The 22,416-nt window shown below is 45.3% G+C and overlaps 1 protein-coding gene across 1 annotated transcript in view; it reads right to left on the bottom strand.

Annotated features, from left to right (window-relative positions):
* Positions 1-22,416, bottom strand: part of jarid2b (jumonji and AT-rich interaction domain containing 2b) — a gene marked incomplete at both ends in the record, with an annotated part of 109,396 nt that overhangs the window by 46,423 nt on the left and 40,557 nt on the right. The window contains 2 exons of the mRNA XM_079998882.1: positions 118-238; positions 11,107-11,233. Of these exons, the coding sequence (XP_079855008.1) occupies positions 118-238; positions 11,107-11,233 (248 nt within the window). The remainder of the gene's footprint in view (positions 1-117; positions 239-11,106; positions 11,234-22,416) is intronic.

Below are 22,416 nucleotides of genomic sequence, written 5' to 3'. Positions count from 1 at the left end.
ACAGGTTTAGCAAAGCAGCAAAACAACCCTCTTAACTCAGTGAATCTGTAGCAGGACAAAGAGGTTTAAATCCACACAAAGGGACCCATGTTCACACAAACAAACGTGCAGCCTCACCTCTTTTTGGCAGGGCCGTCCTCAGAGTACTCGCCGTTTCCATCCTGGGAGCGCGAGGAGCCATCTTCCTTGTGGCCGCCCTTTGACCCTGAGCCGTTCAGCTGCCCATTGGCCAAGGATCCTAAAGAAAGAGGGGCGAAACAACGGGTTAGGAGCTATTGAACCACTGCATTTATTTAAAATGACAGGTAACTTTTTCTTGGTCAATAAAAGCCCTATTTAGCCCCTTTCACACATAGCTCCCGGTAAATTACTGGGATAACGTTTCCGGCACCACTAGTGATTGTCACTATTCACAAATACAGCTACATTTCTGAACATTTCTGTCTTGTGTCTTTTCATAACATTCCATGACAATGCCGGAATAGATAGGTAGATAGATGGAGGCAAGCGACAGTTTGGTCTAGTGTGGATGCGATCATATGGACAATCCGTGTCAGCAATGGACGTACAATGTGATTCATTTTTTTTCCCCCCCTGGCTCTCAGGGAGAAGTGCTTCGGTTTCCATCTCCCCGCTCCTCCAGGACGAACTCTGTTCCTTCCGCTATGTAACAATTTCATCTTCAAATAACAGCTTTAGAATCATTTTGATGGTACACTGACTTGTAATATGGAGAATGGCACTTCTTTCATTCCCACCCTCCCCCAAATGCCTGTCCTTGCACTATGTAACTTCTGTGTTTGGGTTAGAAAGCGCAGGAAAAGTATGTTGCACTTTATAGCACTACTGCTCGATGTTTGGCTCTGGTAATTCCCTTTTGTTGTCTGGTAAAATTTATATAAAAACAACAAAATTATTAACTTGCGGGTCAAAATGTCCGGTAATAATCCTCATATAAAGCGTAGCCGCTCCACCTCCCTGACGGCGCAGGCAAGACAGGCCAGTGGTGCACCTGACACCCGCAGGGCGGGATCCCACCTCACCCCAGCCTGCACGCGCCGACCCGTCACTTTCCACGGGGTTTGTTTCATCCTCTGACTCACGCGTGCAAGCTGATCTGCCAAACCGAGCACATCTGGTACCTACACCGGTAGCAGGGGGCCCCGTCCCTCCCCGTGACCTCTCTGCCGTGCAAGGGGAGCTGTAACCTAGGTGCACATTATATCTGCATTTGTGACATACAATGTTGAAACGTGACTGATAATGTTCAGTAAAATAAATCATTTTCGGACACCGGACCGAGTTTTACGGCAATGGTGTAAAAGTGTAATTGCACTCAGAAGCTGTAGGGGCTCAAAATCCCAAATACCAAAAGTTAGAAAGTGCTGCTTTTAATGAGCACACACAAGTCACAGATTCAAATATGTCATCAGCGGAGTCTTGTGATTGCTTCGCTTGCTCCATGGGAAAGCGTCCTTCGTCAGACAGACATAACCCTTTGCTTGTCCCGGCAGTGTTACTGCTTCCATTCACAACACAGCCGTACTGGCATTTTCCCGCAAATTATACTAGGTCGAGAGTGGGGAAATTTCTGGAACGACTTTTATGGAACATCGACACCCCAGCTCAGTTTCCCACATCACGCCAATGTGAAACATTGCCAGTGGATTTACGGCTTTCAGTGCAAGTGGGAAAATATTTGTTTTTATGTTTCGGTCTGTGTTGTGTTCATATGTGAGCAATGTGTATTAATGGAAATACTGACACTTTTACAAGTATGTGAGTTTTTTTTGTCGTTGATTGTTGTTTTAAAGCGTGACAAGATAGAGAAAGGGATAAAAGCTTGTGAGTTTCACCGCATTTCTCTTGCTTGGCCCACACCGATCTAAAGTCAATACTGATAGTTGAAAATTTACTGTGGAGAGGCTGTAGCTGTTTTATAACTCTAAAATCACAGTTATTGTAAGACAACTCAATATTTTTTTGTCTGGGCTGTAATTTGGAGGTAGAAACCTCTGAAGTTATTCTTCCATCAAAAGACCTTATGTGGACTAATAAAGTAATTACACTATGCGTCTAGTGTTGACCATTGACCAGCATTGACCAGCTCCAGGAATGGGACTGATGACTGAATGTGTTACTCTGTGCTTTCCTAATCTAATTTTGACGGTGTTTGTTTGTTATGCTAATGTCTCCTTCTGCTGCAAAAATACAAAGCATGGTATATCCAGACACTGAACTGATGGCTTTTTTCCATTGTTGCATGTCATTCTCTTCCACCCTCGGTAGAAAAAAAGCCCAGGGCAACAGGGAGAGAAAAGATTGCTTGACATTCTGCTGAGCCCAATTGACTGAGATGTAATTAAATATTTAGTAAACCGAGTCCGACAAACAAAATAAGCCACTGGTCAGACTCCCCAAATCAAAAGCAACAACAGGCACTGAGAATTTCAATTAAGTCAGCATGGATGGGGTGTAAGTCAGCTGTAATTACGGGAGACAAACATATTAGGTAGAATATCACAAGCGCCGATTTCCTCTTGGCCAGTGTGCGGTTATGTTAGCTCCCAAGGAGCGATGTGCGATCTGACCGCAGAGCCAGCAGGAGTTCTCTCCGATTCAAAAACAACTGCCGGAGTTCAAAGCATTTCAACACTGTTGAATAAGAGGCTACGGTGTTGCCAAGGAGGAACAGATTTGACTGTTACGTGGTTTACACAGTTACGGTCTTGAAAGTTGCAATACAATGCAATACTCTTTACCCCACCTTAACCCTCGACATATTGACTTGTCCCTTCTCCATTGGCTCGCTAGCCTCCGCAGGTCCTGCCTCCCCAACACACCCTGCTAAATTCCATTTGACTGATGTTTCAGAGGACGTGTCAGTCAGGCCGCACCACAAAACCTCTAATAGTGGGTGTCAAAAGGAAAATAAATTAGGATAATAATGATAGTGTGGAGCATCGGTTTAGGATAAGTGGCGGCTTGAATGATCTGCCTGTTAGTGCAGAGGCTACTGTTAAGTTGAACAAGCCCGGGCGGGCAGCGTGCTTTCTGGGACGGAGACGAGACGGGTGGTGAGATCAAATGACGCCGTCGAGGACAGCGTGGGGTTTCCTTCATACATGGATAAGTGAATGTTGGAGAGTGAACACACACACACACACACACACACACACACAAGTCCCACTTAAAGGCAACCCTTGTAACATGTACAATTACACCGTTTCCATCTCTCTCAAACTTACACATTCAGGTTTTATCCGGCACAGCGGGGCAGGCTGGTACCTGCGAGCGGAGGCACAGTCATCCAACACGCATCGCTGCGGTCAGAGAGTTAACAAGCTCTCGTATGATGAGTAAGACCATCGTAACGCTGACAATGCTTTATGTTGACACGGCAGAGACTGTGTCTATAAGCTCTAGGTGACTCATCTGCCTAAAATGTCTCAGTTGTCACGAAAGGTTGGTTGACCTTCTATGGTAAGGCCTCACTACGACAAAAAATGACCTGCCATTTAACTTATCCTGTACATAGAATCACTATTTATATATTTGGCTATTCTTGTTTTTTAGTCAGCTATTTTCTTTGTATATTGGCTATTTAACGTATATTTGTAAAAAAAATAATTAACACCAATTGTCTATACAGCAATGCACCAATCTTTCCCACTTTTATACACCGATCACCTGTGGTTTTAATCGTGCGGGTAAAGGGGCCAAAATTAGCGGGTCGATCCGGGTGTCCTGTTCAGATCAGAACCGATCGGCGGTGGAGTCGATAAAAACCTGTGTCTATCACAGGGTAAATTGTCCCGGGCCAGAGTTTGAGAGTGAGTTTTACCTTTCCCACTAATGATGTTAGTGGGTGTTTGGTAGAGTGGGAAAGGGGTCTTACAGGACTTAAAGGATCTGCTGCTAACGTCTTGGTGCCAGACACCACAGGACACCTTCAGAGGTCTTGTGGAGTCCACGCCTCAACGGGTCAGAGCTGTTTTGTTTGTAGGGTGGAACAGTGGATTGCACTGTTGCCTCACAGCAAGAAGATCCTGGGTTAGATTCTCGTCTGAGGTGCTGTTGGCACCGCGCTCCAGTGGGTTATCTCCCGATGAGGGGCCTTTCTGTGTGGAGTTTGCATTATCTCCCCGTGCTCACATGGGGTTTCCTTCATGAAACGTCAGTAAAGACTCCCACCAAAAACATGCAGAAGATCATCATCTGACCAGCGATGGACATTTGTAACTGGTCCCCGGGCACATCGCTGTGTGCTGCCCACTGCTCCTGGCTGTCCTCCGGAGGAAGGACAAGCCAGGACGGGTTAAAAGCAGAGAACTCATTTCACCGGCTACCATTTGAAGTATGCGTGTTTGTTGGCCACCGTCGCCGCATGAGTGCATGTGTTGTGGTGTGTGTGCCGTGTGATAAATAAAGAATATTCTTCTTCTTCCATGTATTTTAGGGCTGCAGGAAGGAAATTTTGAATTTGAATATTAAAAAAAATTAACTATTTGAATTCTGAAATTGCCATTCGATTGTGTATTTATATATTTATTAATAAACAAATAATTGATTATAAATGTTTTGGTTAATGTCAGCAAATCAATTTGCATGTGATGAATGCAGATAAGAGAGAAATATTCCCGGTAACGGTGTGCGAAGGCCGCGTCAGCTGAGACGCATGAGTGCATGGGCACGTCTCCCCCTCCTCCGTCTCACTGTGTGTACAGGGGAGTAGCGGTGTCACGGAACATAGATCTTCGGTTCCGTACAGATACAAATGTATTGAGAGTCGCAGACTTCTCTACAGAACTTCACTGTAACTTGCTTCATTCTGAACCGATTTTAATGAAATCTGGTTTGTTATAAACATGAGAAATTGAAGATGAAACTGGTTACTTATTGCAATTAAATTCAGTTACCGGGGGGTTTTGCTCATCCGAAAAATGACCAGATCCGTGACTCAAAAACGTGATATAATCCGAACCATGAGTTTTGTGATCTGTTGCACCCCTCCCTACAAGGGAGAGTGTGCCTTTGACCGGAATGTCCAGTAATTCCACAGATGTGCAGATGAAAGTGGGAAATAAACCCGACCATCCTCGACTGAATGTCCTCTGGAGCAGAGATTTCCAAGCACCTGCTCGCGGACCCTGCCGGGCCAAGGGGCATTTGCCACCGGGCTGTGAGAACGTGGGCGGGATTTTTTTCAGTATCCATCAGCGATCTGCTCTGCAGGAAACGGAGTAAACTAAATACATCTAGAGTTTTTATTTGCTTTGTTTGGGGAAAAGATCACTCTGATCGGAGTTGCAATTTCAAATGGGGTATTCAAATTCCTCTATTATCCTATTCGAGAGAATAGAGGAATATCTGCAGCATTAATGTATGTATGAATGTAGTTGGTTGAATAAACAGATTCTGATGAATGTAAATTAATGCATTTTCAGTTGGTTTAATTATATTTCATTAAAATATCTTAATATAATCGTATTTCAATTTTGTTAAGTGAAATACTACGATATATAACATGTTTAATTTATGAGTTATTTTTAAGCAGAAAGAAAAATGTGCTAAACCTTGTTAACAAATTCTAATTAGACGACTCGACATCAAGTCTGAACTATATGTTTTGTCCATTTTTTTGTTGCACTGGTGCTTTTTTGTTCCAGTCCAAAAATAAACTAGCTCATTAATTGCAATTGTACTTAGAATGATTGATGCGTAACGTCCCAACAGAACACAAACAACCTGGCACCAGCACATCGTAACACCCCTCCGCAGGATTGTTTTACATATGCTGGTCGCACATGGATGCCCGTCTGAGGGGCAGTTTGGGGGATCTGGGGGTGGGGGGAGGTCTGGTCAGGAAGACAGACGGGGAGTTTGGGGCCTCAACTGGAGCAACCGCTGCCAGTTGAGGCCTAGCAAGAGGGGTGAGGCTTTTTTCGGGGAGGTTGGGGGTGGGGGAGAGGGTGATGTTGTGGCAAGGCCATCCAATTGGCTGTCCCTGTGGGGAGGGGTTTCTAATCATTTTTGTGCGTGCTTAACTAAGCCCGTCGCCTCGCCATGTTTACCTCAAAGTCTCAGGGGAGAGAGAGAGCGAGAGAGACAGACAGACGGAGAAAGAGAAGCAGCAGGAATACACAGTGTACCATGGATTGTCAAGGTGCTGAATGGAGTCTACATTGTAAACCGGCTTAATAAATGGAACTATAGTCACTAGAAAGGAAAAAGAAGGAGAGACCATCATTAAAGAGCCTCTGTTACTCTCTCAAACCCAAGATGGATATAAATATAATGTGCTTATGCTTTTTCAAGTATATAATACTGTGCTGTGGGCGTGGTGACTGAATGTTGCATCAATTGCGTTGTTAAAAACCCAACTAGTCGCTGGTTAAGAGGATGGATGGTAATCACATGCTGTCTTATGACCCTGCGACACTAGACCAGCGGGACAAATTTCCTCCATCATTCTCTTATTCTTTCCATCGCTATTTTTCAAAACAATCCTGTCAGTGTCTATAAATGTGTTCGTGTTGTTTTCTTGTGCCACTTCCTTTTGCTGCACACAATTGGGGGATGACATGAAAGGTCACAATGGGCAGTTTACTTTCAGGGAACCCCCTGTAATAAACGTTCCCATGCTTATTTGAGCACAAAGGCAGATCCTAAAACTTGACTGCCAAGGATATTACCGTCTCTACTTGAATGGCTTTGGAAAACTGCACAGCACTGACCACAATCCAGAACAGAACATATTCATTTATCACATTCACACCATATATCTCCAGCATCAAAGACAATGGAGACTTTCGGCTTCTCTTGCAGGAAGTTGTGAGAAGGAAAAACCAAGGGGATTTTCAGCTAGCGCCCGGTTCCTCACTTCTATTGAATATTAAGTCACTCTCTGTTAAGTAACACCCAACGTCTCCCCCTAGGTTGACATTGACATGGAGAGGTGACGAGGAAATACAAACTGACGCAAGAGTGACACACAACGACAGAGAGAGAGAGAGAGAGAGAGAGAGAGAGCGAGAGAGAGAGAGAGAGAGAGAGAGAGAGAGAGAGAGAGAGAGAGAGAGAGAGAGAGAGAGACAAGACGGACAGAAAGACAGGCTGGATTGAAAGTCAGTGAGATAGAAAAGTAGTGTTCTCTTCAGCCACTCCTAGTTTCTGGCCAGCAGCCAGCTCCTCCATCAATAGCACTCAGCGAAATGGAGAGCGAGGGAGAGGAGAGGAGGTAGAGAAGAAAATAGACGGTGGATGTAGTGGAAAGAAGGTAAATAGAGGAAGAGGAAAGGAGCAGATAGACAGAGGACAATGGTGCAGAGAATGGAAGGATGATGGATGGAATGAAAATTAAATACAGGGAGGAGAGGAGCGCGGCAGACACTGTGGTAGAATGGAGGAGGCAAAGAATGAAGACGTGGAGTGACGTGGAGGGATGGAGGCGGAGAGGGGGAGACTGAAGGGGGGAGAGGAGGATGTAACCAGAGTCTTAGTGATATATAACGCACCCACCCCCACCACCAGGGGGGAGACGACTGCAAGGACAGACAGGTGGAGGAAGAGAGATAGTAAGCGAAGACGAGTTTGAGAGAGAGAGAGAGAGAGAGAGAGAAAAAAAGAGCATGAGTGCAGTGTGAGTGGGCGAACAAGAGGAAGCAGGGAACGCAGAAGGGCATAATGTCATTTGTTTAATAATGCAAGGAGCAAGGCAGGAAGTGATAGACGGAGAGGGGGAGAGAGATGGAAAAAGGGAGAGAGATGGACGGCTGCCAGCAGCGAGAAGTAAAGTGGCCAGGGAGATAGCATGATTGCTGGTTATGGCTTGGAGAAGGGTGGGTGGAGAGACAGAGGGACACACTCCATCTCTTTCTCACACACACACACACACACACACACACACACACACACACACACACACACACACACACACACACACACACACACACACACACACACACACACACACACACACACACACACACACACACGCTGACTGACAGACCACCACACCCCTTTCTAAAACAGATAGCCATTGCTGTCACAAAGCACCGCCTTGGAGGAGGAGAGGGGGGCAGTAAGATGGATGGAGGTACGAGTGGGAGGGAGGACGGAAAAAGACAGATGTGTAGGGAGAGAGCGCATGTTGTGTTTCCGAGGAATACAGCCAGGTATCGCTCTCACCGCTTCCAGTCAGGTGACAAATCCCGCTCTCCCAAAAACAAATGGTGGACGGGATATCCCCTCCCAGCGAAGCAGAAAGGTAAAACAGTTTTAGTGTTTTATTTCCGGAGTGGAAAAAGGCAGAAGTGCTAATCAACCGTGCTGAGTAAATGACAGTTTCGGCGTTGCGCCCATGCTCTGCAGCGTGTCTTCCTCAAAATTAAGCCCCGCATCTCTAACCCACAGTCCTCTAAAGCAGCGGGGGCCAGCCATTCAGGATGCTGCACACGCTGTGTCCAATCCCCCAAAATGGCGGACGGTTTCATTACCGCGCCTGTGTGAGACAGGAAACTATGGAGTGCACACATCCTCCCGAAAGCCTCCCTAAGCACGCGGTGCTCCAAAAACAGCGGGGCCCGTCTGTTTCGGCCCAGCTCTCTTTTGTGTTGTGGCGGGCGACTGTCGTTACCCCCAGCGCGGCAGGCCGCCACCACTTTCTAATGACTCATTTTTATTCAGGCGATAAGGTCAGCTACCCGCAGCGGCTTAAAAGGTCCCGAGGTGCTCTGGAGTGGAAGCTATAAGATGCCAGAGGCAGGCACGCACACGCACACACACACACACACACACACACACACACTATTTGTGGAGGGAAGGGCACTCGGCACAGGCAGGGAGCAGGAAAGGTTGATGTAAAAGGAAAAAATAAAATAAAAAAGGAAAGCAGGGAGAAGAAGCGCTAGGTATGAAAAGATAAGCAACATTTCAAACAAGGTTTCCCAGCCGTCAGTCTGCCGCCTGTCTTCCCTTCACCTCGTCGGGTGGTTGGCTGGCCTCCTTCGCTGGGCGTAAACTTTCAGAGCCCCCACCGCTTCCCTCTGCTTCCCCCCCCCCCCCCCCCTTTTCCTCCGAGTCTGGCTTGTGTTAATGTCAGCTGAGAATAGCTTCTAAAGCACGTGTGAAGTTCAAATCTCCATTGTTGGCTGGCTGAGGGCTTTTTTTTTTCCCAGAGCACCAGTGTCAAACAAAGACACAGCAGCAGTTTGGTTCAAAACAAGCAGCTCGTTCCCCTTTGCTCTCACTGGTTTACACAGCACAGAGTCCCTGGACTGGGATTCTATCAGGAACACTACCTGCTTAAAATTCTGCCAGACTGCAACAAAATCCTTTCACTTAAACTTCGTGCTGAGACCAAATTCTCTGGTTGGCCCAAACATGGGTCACAGTTTGAAAATGGTTTACGGGATAATAAATTAAATGACTTTGTTCTATAATTTCTCAATTTCTTGAAACCTCATAGTCTTTCTTCAACGTCTTTGTTTAAGGGATGTAAAACTGTCAAACTACCAGTAAATGCTAGACCAGGCGACAGCAATTTTCACCCGATAGTAGGGTCGCCGCGGTTATCGATCTTACCGGTGTTACACGGCGTTCGGGCGTACAGCGATTACATTACTTTTCCTCACAGCACCGTACCACGAGTAAGCCTACTGTGTACACCGTCAGACAAAGGACATTTTAACAAGCCTTTTATTTCATTCGAGGTTGTTTTTTTTTTTTGTTTTTTTTACAATAGATAAAGTTGATTGGGATAAGGGAATTTTAGTAGGGGGACCACATTTTGAAACCCCAATCCGCGACCCTTTTTATGTTTCATTCAATAAGACACACACACACACACACACACACACACACACACACACACACACACACACACACACACACACACACACACACACACACACACACACACACACACACACACTTTCAGACTTTAAATGGTTACATTAATTTATAAAACAATATTGGAAAATGCATAATTCAAGTCAATCCTTAATTTTCTTTCATTCTAGGTTCATGCTCACGATAGTAGCATGTCCCCTCTATTATTCTGGAACTTGTAAACGTTCGCATTTCCTGCCTTTATTGTTTTAGAACAATGATAGATTTAATTGTGAAAAGTGGCACTTTCCTGATCGCGTGCATGAAAATCACCAGGGGATGACAAATGCAAATGGCTGGGAGGAGCCAGCCATTTGCATTCTGGGAAATGGTGTTTTCTGGAAGCACCCCGTCCTCCGCTGCCGGCCGCGCACGATATAATAGATCTTCTGCCTCCATCGTCTTGTAATCCATGACAACATGGAGATTACTTTTTCACAGAGAAGTGAAATTTCTTGCTTCTGGTGTATATTGTTGTTGTTGCTTAAAGACAAAGTCAGCTCTTCTTCTCTGTGTCCTCTGAGCCAGCGTCTGCGGCATCGGCGCAACATTTTTTTTTTTAACCACACGAAGAAGACCCGGTGTAGTTTGGTAACATTTAAACCTTGCTGTATCAAAACGTTTGTGCAGTTTTGCGAGTGGGTGAGTGACTTTTATCCTTGTGTAATGCCGGTGGCTCTAAGCAGCCTCGGTGTTTTGATATTTATCTAACATTTAGGAATCAAACTCAGCTGTAAAATATGTTGGGAAATAGAAAACAACTTGAGGAACCAAAATCTTTTATAAACTCATTTTGGACGAAAAAAGATATTTCCAATGTTTTTCACGTCTAGCCAAAAGAAGGCTGCCCGGAAATACGCCGGGTTAGCATGTGCTGCGTCACATATATCTATATATAAATGCTGAAATAAAATTATTATCGTTATTTTTATTGTGGCGAACACCCGGACATTTTAGTGTTTTACAGATGTCTGTTGGGACTCGGAACACGCAGCTGAAAACCGGGACATTTGGTCACAGTCATTTTGGTATTTTGATGAAAATGTGTGGAAGATGAATATGAATGGAACATCCAACCACTATTAGTGGCACCCATTCTGCAAGTTTTCCAGATTAACGTGTTGGACTGACAATGGGTATTCACTTTTGAAATTTGGAAGTCACCACGGGACTGAAGCCAGCGTCCCGGAGAAATGAGTCCCGGGGGAAACTCACCGTTGGGGTTTGTGGTTCCGTCACCTTCCAGCTGCCGCTTCTGAGCACTCTTAAACTCCTTGAGGGAAAGGTAAAGCACCTTGCGCACCACCCGCTCCTCCGACCAAGGGATCCCATCGCTGTCATCCTGTGTAACGAGATCCTGTGTAACGAGAGAGAGAGAGCGAGAGAGCAAATCAGCAAACTGTTAGCTCACCCTCGCATTTGCAAGACGTGACATTAGCCTCACAAGGCATTAACGCGCAGCTGGATGAAAGGCAAACAATTAGCATAACAATGCTCCAAAGACTGCATCCCCCACAATGACACAATGGAAGAGAAACGCTGCAAACCCTGTGGCGATGAATAGATAGGAAGCCCATGAAAGATGCATCATGGGACGGCGAGTTCATGCGCTGCTAATCTTTCTCTCAGAGTCGACCGAACCAGGGGATGTTATTGCTGAAGAGGTCGCAAGATTTCACACACGGCCAGACGCGGGATGACAAACGGGAAGAACACGGCTGTTTCCCTCCTTGAGATTCAATCACAGGAACAAGCCCAGGCCTGCGTGCAGCACATCAAAGCCGGGGGTTTATTCAATGAAGTCAAAATGTTATTTAGGACAGTCCCCGGATTAACAGAACAGTGTTTTCCTTCTTAAAAAAAGGTCTTTAGTTGCGAGTGTCCAACGGCAGTAACTGTGCCCCCTAGCCACCCTCCCCGCCGGCACGGCCAGATGTGTTTGATGTCGAACATCGCTAATGACTAAAGGAAATGAGATTAGGACACAGGCAACCCCAAAGAGGTATTAATAAATAACGGGAGGCGAAAACCGAAAATAGACTTCCTCTTGCTGGGCAAGAGGATTTGAGGCAAGAAGGTTCACGAAAAAAGGAGAACACTGCCGTCTGGCCGTCTGAAAAGCCACAAAACGTTACTGCAGCTCAAATCAAAACACACTTCTAATTTTAACTGGTGGGCTCGTCAAATCGCAGAGTTGTTCAGACGAGTGTGTGTCTGCGAGTGGGGTCGTGGTTGAATAACGTGTCATTATGTTATTGCGTCACTGGGGGCTGTGACAACTGAATTCTTACGGTCTTTTTTAAAAAATGTTGACTTAACAGCCCATTTGTGCTATTTTAAAACATGTACAAAGAGCGTCAACGGTACGGGTATCACCACATAGTTAGAGAAGCGTGTTTGCTAGAAGCACTAAATAAGCACAAAGCTCCCAACTGTTGACTTTATGGTTCTGTCTTTTCTTCTGTGTGTGTATATATTCAGTTAAACGTTATCTGTACATATCACAAGTACTCAAGCTGAGAAATAAGAAAAGGACACGCAAAAGCCCATATGTTTAATGGACTGTCCCTCCCCGTGATGAGCGGAGCAACTGAAAAGTTTTGTTTCCCCGGAAGCTCTTGAACACAGAATGGAAGACAGTCAATGGTAACTAAACAATGATTACTGTGTTTATATGAAACATCACACACAATATGCACTCATGTAACTATAAATATATTTTATTGTTTGCGGTGGCCACGGTAATGAGCTGAACCCCGCGGTGACCTCACGCAACCAGGGCATTTGCGGCAATGCGGTTATCGTCACTGCCCTAGCGGGGAGTGGGGACCGCACCGGGAGACACCATCAGAGTCGGTGAAAACACAGCAGGCGAAAGCTCCTTAGCCACCCATTCAGAAGTCGCAGTGTGATCAGGCTGAGAGCCATCTCTGCTCCGCAATCAGAGTGCGACCCCCCCAACAAGTGAATAAGGGGCGCACCCATGAGTTACCGCACCGGGTGACACCAAACCCGGTGACGTCACTGGTTAAGAGGCAGATTGGGGAAACTGTAACGGTTTGGTTTGCTTCGGCTGGAGGAGGACAACACGGTTACATCAGTGCAGGGCGTACTAAAAGACCTCCACCTCCGGGGAAAATGATTACTGCGAGACATCTCCGCCGCCGTAATAAGCGATAACGGCCGAGTCGATCCATTAAGCCGGAGCGCACTCGTAAAAAACAAAAACACACCGGCGGGATTCTGACAGCTACGGTGTTAGAGGGAGAGAGCGAGGGAGCGAGCATTTGCATTGTAATAATATACATCCGCCCTCTACCAGTTGTATAAATAGCAGTGAAAATATCTACTGCTCACCGAAACAGCTGCTCACAATGCTGCCGTTGTGGCTTCTGGTTCTTAATAATAATTAAAATCTATTGTGTGGCTTAAATTTGTGACTTTTACCTCTAGTTTATAAAGTGCTTATTTACATCAATATATATAATAAACTGCCATATGCCATAACACTATTACGTCAATTATTGTGAGGTTAAATCCAGCAAAACACATCAAAATTATTTTAGACTGCACTATACACAGCCAAAAATAAATCTAAATTCAAGGCTAATCATTTTTAGGGGTTATGAATGGTCACAACCTATGTCACTTATTTGTTTCAATAAAGCCCTATTTGTTGTGATTGATAATAAAAAAAACATAAATAATACAAATGTTTTGCTTCTTGAGCAAATATATAAAATATTTGGATTTTGCACGTCTGCGTCAGGGCCTTAGGGATGGGCTCCTCGTGGAGCTGGAGGGGGCGGGAGCGAGACAAAAGGCTGGGTGTCTGCGCATGATGAAGCTGATGGGTGACAGCCATGTCTCTGTGCACGCAACATACACACACGCCAGAGCAACGATGCTTAGCAGCCATTGACAGAGGTTGATGAGGTGTTTGCAGTGTACCCTGCAGTTCCTCATTATGCTCATCTGTCACACACACAGAAAATGGAAAGGAATGCACGGTAAATTCTCCTGAATCCTGGTATTCCAGCCATTTTCTCTTGTAGTTAATGTCACAATCTATTGAATGTGTGTGTGCAAGCCTGCCTGCCAGGTAAGCACCAATTACCCAGAGGGCTCCCTGGCACCACAAGGTATGGCAAGAAGCCAAAATGCATGCACGCACAAACACACGCACGCACGCACCCACGCGCGCGCGCGCACAACCACACACACAGACACACAATGTCCCTGGCCCAAAATCAGAACAAGGAAAAAGGAACCTGGCCGAAACTTGTCTCTCTCTTCTTCTGTGGTTCCCCCAGTGCTACTGGCGGTGAGCCAGAGAATACTTCCTGGCCTGGGTACATATAGCAACCACTACTAGAAACGTAAAATGCTGACCAGGCATTTTCCCATCAGCTGGAAAAGGAGAGGGGTGTTCTTCAGAGCGGAGATCTGGGGTCTCTGACGCTGCTCGGCTCCTGTGACAAAATTCAGCAGAGTGCTACCTCGGCCAGTATCGGACATCCTGATCACATCGCAGTTCTCCCAGCTGTCAACTGGCACTGATTCCTTTGTACACAATCACACAAACTAACACAGAGGAAATTCATGGAAAGCAACGCAAAGCCGACTACCTGAGGACACCTGCGGTGTGAAGGAGAAGGAGAGAACACAAAATATCTATCTAAATAAGCCCTAAAGCCGGAATTGTGTCAAATAGAAATTCTAGTCTCTAAATCAGGCATTACCCTTTGTGTGTGTGTGTGTGTGTGTGTGTGTGTGTGGTCTGCCAGGTCTTTAGAGACAACTCTTAGACAAACTACTCCAGCAGAGCGCTACCAGGTGCGCGCACACAAACACACTCCGCCTCCCCCATCTAGATCCCACCGGGCTAGTGGATTCTCACTAATGAGCATAGAGACCCATTGTTTGTGTGTGCGTCTAAAAGCAGATCTCTCGTCAGTAACAGTGTGCCTACTGTCACCCAGATTCCTCCCCACGCACGTAACTCTTTGGAATATGCAGCTACACTTTACACTTGTAAAGAGTAATGCGCACACACACTTACGGATACGGATACCACATTCAATCATTACCTTGCACGCACGCACACATTTTGTTGTTTGTGTGCATGCCAACGTGGCTTGTTTTGGTTTTGCATGCAGTCGCTTTCAAACACGCACACCCCCAAATGTTACCCTCAGTAGCAGACTATCTGCAACACCAGCCCTGTTCATCTGTTACATTGAATTTGCATGGGGGATGCGAGAAACAAGTGCAGCGGATATGAGTGAGTGGGGGAAATAACAGACAGCCCCCGACTTCCATCAAGACACTAACTTGCCGCAGCGACGGAGACATTTTACACCACGGCGAGCACACACACGTGCCCACATGTTCATTATCCCCTACAAGCCATTGTGTGTGTGTGTGTGTGTGTGTGTGTGTGTGTGTGTGTGTGTGTGTGTGTGTGTGTGTGTGTGTGTTGGTGCCTGTGTGTTCACACCAGCCGTGCTATAAATATCCCGGCGCTATGCTTTGCTGCTGTTTTGTGCCGCCACACGGCAGCGTGCGGATGTCATGGCAGAGGAATGCAGGCGGCGCGCCAGCCCCGATCTACTCGACAAAACCGGCCAGAGTTTGTTATCCTAACACACATTGAGGAGAGAGCAAGAGTGATGGAGGGCAGGACTGAGGACTCGTGTTATTGTAGTAAAGCCTGGGGTTTTCTATCCAGTAGTCGGGGTCTAACATTCCTTGCTCTCGTTTTTATTCCCAAAAAAACACACATGGTCCCCAGATGACTGCAGCGAGCTTCGGATTTGACTACATGGAGTTCGCACATGCAGAGGATGAGAAGGGCCGATATTAAACCATAATGTCGATGAACGTCCAATATTCACGTTGGTCTTAAACTGTAAACAAGAGAAAACTTTGCGAGACAAACCAATTGAGGGGATATGGAGCTACCATCATTATTTTTAACAGTCATCTTTAAAAGGGGTTCTTAAGACAATTTCACCTGTTTATGTGATTGTATGTATGTAGATGAAGGCATTCCCTTAACATTTGTATAGTGCTTTACTCAATTAACTGGGGCTTTACGGGTGAACATTCAAAAGGACAGTCTCAAAACCTATTTGAAAAGCTGGACAAGGGACATGTCGGACGGATGCCCCTTCTGGGAAACTGAATTCAGATATGTATGGAAGATTCTCACAGTCTCCATTTCCTCTGGTAGAGAACGCCTGTAGGACCCTCAGCTCAACACGGAGCTCCGAGAAGAGTCCTTCAGTCCCTCAGTCTCACAGTCCGACGACGGTCCAGGGGTTTCTTGGTACATTACTTCCTGTGTAATTGTCCCATTAAACCAAGAGCTCACCACATCGGAATTTGTGCATGTGCACGTGTGTAGCCACGGGGTGTTCCTTTTAAAAGGAGCTTCGCTGGGATGGCCCAAACCAAAAGGATCCAGAACATTTCCTTCATATGGAGAAAAGGACAGGAAGGAGAGGAGGGTGGGGGTGGGGGATGTGGAGACAGATGGTGACCCAAAATAAAAAATACGAATTGTTTGAGATCTGGGGGCTCACCAGGGTGCACTGGTTAGAGAGTGTGTGGCATTCGTTTGTTGGTGGTTACTGGAGTGCGTCACCGCATTCACTTTCTACACATTACTGTATACCACTGTGCTTTTTCTCCAGGCAGGCTAAAAACAGAACGCAGACAGACACAAACATCTACTCCACTCTGTCAATCATATCAGCTGTCTGAGTTTGCACATATGCAAACACACACTGTAGCACGCACGCACAAGCAATCTGAGCGTACGTAAGTGACAGACTGCCAGGGCCATTCAGCCATGTTGAGCGTAAAACACTATAACCTGGTAAAAACTAGAGCAGAGCGAGCGAGAGCAATTTTAAATACTGGCTCTGACTGAGTTTATTTTCACTGAAGGAAATAAATGGCACTAAGGATTAGTGGTTTGAGCGACGTGGCTACATAATGGGGAATCTACACAGAATGGGTAGCCCACCCACCTAGCTTGTGTGACCAAATGACCCATTGCGCTGACCTCCACACACACACACACACACACACACACACACACACACACACACACACACACACCCCCCCCCCCCCCAAGTGAAAGTAGTGATGATAATCCTTGTCTCCCATAACAGCAGCATTTAAATGCTGGGCAGAGCATCTGCAAACATTTGAGTCCAAGTTCAATTGTTTAGCAGCAGAATTACCAAATGGCAGCAAATTAAATAAAATTAACACTAAATATTAAACTACACTTGACACCTTACTTATCACCTTCCCACTCAATAGCAGTGAATAGACTGACAGCAGCAGCAAGTTAACCCGTTAGACAGACCACTGTTATCATTGTCATCATCATGCTGAAATTGTCAGAAAAGTACAAATACACAGATCATAATTTGCCACCACCGCCCCTGAGTGGGGGAGGGGGGAGAGAAAGCTTCGTACACCATCTCAAAGAATCTTTACTTTCTAAAAGCTTGACATTTCCAAGAACAAAGATGTTTGATGTGAAGATTGACAGAGGATATAAGAGGAGTGTCTCTGAACGTCGACCAAGGGTAAATCCAGTTCTGAGCAAGTCACACACGTGGCAGAACTCTCTGAAGCACAGCACAACCTTTTCCGACAGCGTCGCCCATGGAATTGCAGTTGTGGGTTTTTTTTTTTTAGGATGCTTGTGTCTCGTAAAGTCAAATGTTTAAACTTCGCAGCTGGATATCAGCTCGGCAGTCGTTTCTCTGTGAGGTTTACAACAGTTTTGCCATGAATTTTAGGCTTCGGGCGCGCTGGGAAACACTTGAGATGTTGAAGTTGAACCTGAAAGGCAGATTCAGAACACGGTGGACCGAGGAGGATTGTGGAGCCAACTATTTGTCTGCAGTGGTTTCCTTTTTTCCCCCCCTAATGGTTGCAGATTTATTTCCTAAACAGCAGTGATGAAAAAGCAAACCTTTTGACACTGCGTGTATGTGTGCAGATGTACATGCTGTAGCCCGACAAGGTAAAACAAATGACTCCCGCTCGTTGATAACGGCCTCATTCAACACCGTGGGCTTCCAGCTCCGGCACAATATCATTTTCACTTTGGCTACTCGCCCCTGACCATGGGGGTCGACTAAATTCCCTCCACTCGGGGGAACAGACAAACATTGGCGCTATGGCTAGTGAGGCAGGTTTTTGAGTGACGGCAAAAGCAAAAGCATTGTTATCCATCACTGTCACAGCAGTGATAGCTCTCCCAACCTCCCGGCAATTCCCTGGGGGTGGGGGTGTGGGTGGCGGGGTGCAGGGACACACCAAGACCCCGGCACTGATCCTTCTTAGCAGAGCACTGGAAATGCAAGGGTTTGACATCAGAAGCAGACTTTATACCTTTACGGTGATATGGTCAAAGGAACTGGCTTTCCAGATTCAATACGTTACCATTACAAAAAGACAGACTAGAAGAACCAAATTAGAACCTATCCAAATCATAGGAACTCATTGTTGCACTGCCTTGGCACAAACTGTACATGACACATGGTTGTCAAGTAAACGCAGAACCTGTCGGCGAGTCGTGGAGTCTTGTTGTTGTTGTTTACGGATGTGTGAATGGATCCAACCAAGAAGGAAATTAACATTTTTTTATCCAGTGCCAGAAGTTGTTTTGTTTAAAAGGAGGAAATATACAAGAACCTCTAAAAGACTCTTGGAAAGATGGCTATTGAACTCGTCTCCTTCATCTCCTGGATCACAACCCCAAACAACACAGTATGAAATGTTGGTGAGGATCGGTGATCATTTGATCTGTTATATTGTGCTGACATTTCATAAAACCCTCTGGTTAAATCAGGTTTAATTTAACTGCGGCCACTAGATTTGCTATTTTCATTTCCATACAGTTTTACTTCAAGGCAATGTGAATGTAATGTTTGTTGTGTTGTTTAATGTGTTTCAGTAAATCAACTGGATTTTTGCTTGACAACAAGAAGCAAACATTTCTTATGCTTTGTGTTATGCTTAATATGGATTCAACTGTATGTGAGTTGTGTGTGTGTATACAGCGCGCATGCACGCACTGCTCTTTCCTGTAGACCAGGCGCAGATATTATGATGAAATTAGATGAATTAATGCATGAATATCGTTATTTAACTATTGAATTGTAAAAAAAAAAAAAAAAACAACCTTCAATCACAATAGAATATTGACTGATTGATTGTTTGAGGCCGTTTTCACAAGATAACAACGAATCAAGGTGTAGCAAGTTGTTTTCTTCATCTACCGCTCCCACTTGCATGTCCCGTGAGCGTAGGGTAGGGTGTGTGTACGTGAACCCCACGTGGCCCGGTGTTTCCGACCCTCTGATTGGTTAGATCAGTGGTACTCAACCTTTCCCAGCTCAGGAGTAACATTAACAAAAGATGTTTTCGCAACAGCCAAATTTCTGTAACATCCTTTTGCTGCATCAAACCATAATGCATTTTGAAATAAGGCTGCTAGTGATATGTTAAGTAATGAAAAGCATGATAGCAATATATTATTACCATTACCATATTATTATTACCATGTTTTGATTACCATTGCAACCACAAATGTATTATGCATTATTATACTCAAATTAGATACAAATGCATACTGCTAGACAGTTTTGATTTCAGACGTCTCAGACAAAATGTATTGATATACTAATGTAATAAAATTAATTAAAAAAACTAAGTAACACTTAAAAAAGAGCCCCAACTAGTCATTAAAAAAAATAGTATCACTGCTTTAGATTGTAAAAAAAAAAAAAAAACAACCCACATACATTTTTTTCCCCACTAATCGATGCCTTTGCGATTAAAAAATGACAAAAACGTGTTCTATTACATTGCAATGTGGGTTTGAATTTGATTAATGGTTCAGCCCTAGGGTGAACGGCTGCATCTATCCACTTTCATATTTAACACAGGGTAAGCAGTCATACAAGGTGTAGTAGCACAACGCACATTACACAAGATCACTAAGCCACAGAACTGCCAAAGTTACAAGTTCAGTCAATGCAGTCAAGGCCCTGAGAAACCCACAAACACACCGGAAGTGACCCGGGGGAGGGAGGGGGGCTTAGAGGAAGCAGAATAACCTCATTAGCCTCTGACTGGTAACTTATATCTGATAGCCCTGCAGGCTAACGAGCCAGCAGGCAGAGAGAGAGAGGGAGCCTTTTCCTGCAAGCCAGCCTGTGGTCAGTATACAATTGTCCCGCTTATAAGAAAGGATCCCATTTGTGTGCACGGGAGCGCTGGTCTGGGTGCGACGCCCGAGGCAGAGTATACCAGCGCATCCTGCCCAGCCTTGGACAGACAGACCTGTCAGACTGTTGGTAGAATTTTAACTATGCCTAGTCTAGGAAATTTGTAAACAAAAGGTGTTAACAAGCACACACACACAGACACACACAGACACAGAGACACACACACACACACACACACACCCTGAGGGTATAAACTTGTTTACCCTCACAGAATTTAGTGCAAGCATTAGTCAGCAGCTTTACCAGACAGACTTGCAGGTATTTGTCCTTCAACAGCAGGAAAAATGGATAGTGCAAGCATTTGAAAAGAGTCAAAACTCCGTTAGCGCAGCAAGAAATAAAAAGGTTCGCCATTAATCGCAAGCTAATGACAGCTAGTTTTTACAATACACATTTTGCCATCCATCCATCTCAGTCTCCTTCACACACAGACAAACACACATATACAACAGCAGCATTGACAGTGAAATGGCAGGTGGTGCAACTGCTGCAACCCTGGCACAATGAATTTCCATCACAGCAGATAAACTAATTCAGCATGAGATCATATTTACACACACACACACACACACACACACACACACAACACACACACCACACACACACCAATCCAACCAACCAAGCGGTAGTCCAATCAGATGCCTGGCGAGAATAAAAATGAAAGTCATTCCTTCCTTCTCGACCATAATGAACCACTCACGCCTACAGTATATGGCCCTTTTCCTCTTCCTTCATATAGCCATTCACATTATGCAAAGGGATTCTGTGAAGACTTTCAGAGGGAAAAGGAGGAGAGAAGAGAGAAGAGTCCGAGGCAGACAAAGTGTCTGCTGTGTGGCTTCCATCAGCCTGGAGCCGGCTGGCATGGCTTGGCATCACCCCCCCTGCAGCTGGTGGCAATATTAACCCCGCCTGTTGGAGGACGGCTGGTGGGGGCACGCGGGTGGCAACTGGCTGGGCTGGAGACGGAGCAGCACTATGTGACTGTGACTAGACGCCCTCTTTTAAAACATGCCACAATGGAACAGAGCCGCTGTGTGTCACTTCTGTAACTGTTGAGTCTGTGAATACAAATCTGCGTGAGATCAAATGGCACGAGGACCATGGTCTGTGCATGAGCTCATAACGCAGGCTGCACGAGAACAGGACGAGAAGGCAAGTAAACACAACAGATATCTGTTAATGATGTGAATGCTCTATTCTTGTTGTTGCACATAAATATCCAATAAATGATCTGTAAATACATTAAAAAAAAAGTACTATGTGACAGTGTTTGGGAAATACCTCGACATTGATAAGAGACGTTGATAAGATAGCAAACAAAAAGAAGACTCTGAAATTCAGAAAATATATATTGTGTATAACCACATTAGACTTCATAAAACAAATATTTTGGGAAATTCCTCTAAACAAAACAAAAACGAGGCCCTCGCCAACCAACGACCTATTGCACACCGCTCACCCTGTACTGGTATTGTTGTATCCCTGCAGGAGAAATTCTCTCCGCTGCGAAGCAGAGGTAAAGAAAGCCACTTTGGGCTAGCGCTGGTGGGGATGATGACAGGAGCAGCAGACAAGCTTGTATAGACCATGTAAGGTCAAGTCGCTCTCTGGCTGACAATCCTACTAACAAGCACATCACAACACAGGATCGCTCTGTGACACACACGCACGCACGCACGCACCTCATACTGCACAAAAGCTTGTCTAGATCATTACTGGGAGTCTATATACTACAGTCAGACCAGGATCGACACATCAGGCTTCCACTGTTGATTTCCAATGGAGCATGGAAAGCCACTGGTATCTTATTAAAGGGCTCTGTGTGCGAGCCTGTTTGTGCGTGTGTGCACGCTTACAGCTGAGGGGCGCAGCACGTGTGCGCTTCCTAATTATACGTCGCCAAATCTAGCTCACAGAGAAATCAAAGGAGCTATTTTGTGTCAAAAGTTAGAGACAAGAAAAATAAGAAGTACCTCCCACACGTAATCCCTTTCAAATGAAACAAGCAGCAAACTGCGTATGATTACCGTTCCTCTCACCTACTCAGATCGTCTAATATTAAGAACACTGGCACAGAGTGGATGACATGGAAACCCTAACCTGATACAGAACATGCAGCAGCTTCTTCGGGAGATTTTGCTTTTGAAAATTTGTATAAAATGAATTCTGAGCAAATGATCCACTTCTTTTAAAACTTCAT

Source organism: Zeus faber (assembly GCF_960531495.2).
Source record: "Zeus faber genome assembly, chromosome: 1".
NCBI classification, from domain to species: domain Eukaryota; kingdom Metazoa; phylum Chordata; class Actinopteri; order Zeiformes; family Zeidae; genus Zeus; species Zeus faber.
This window is presented reverse-complemented; position numbering and strand designations above follow the sequence as displayed.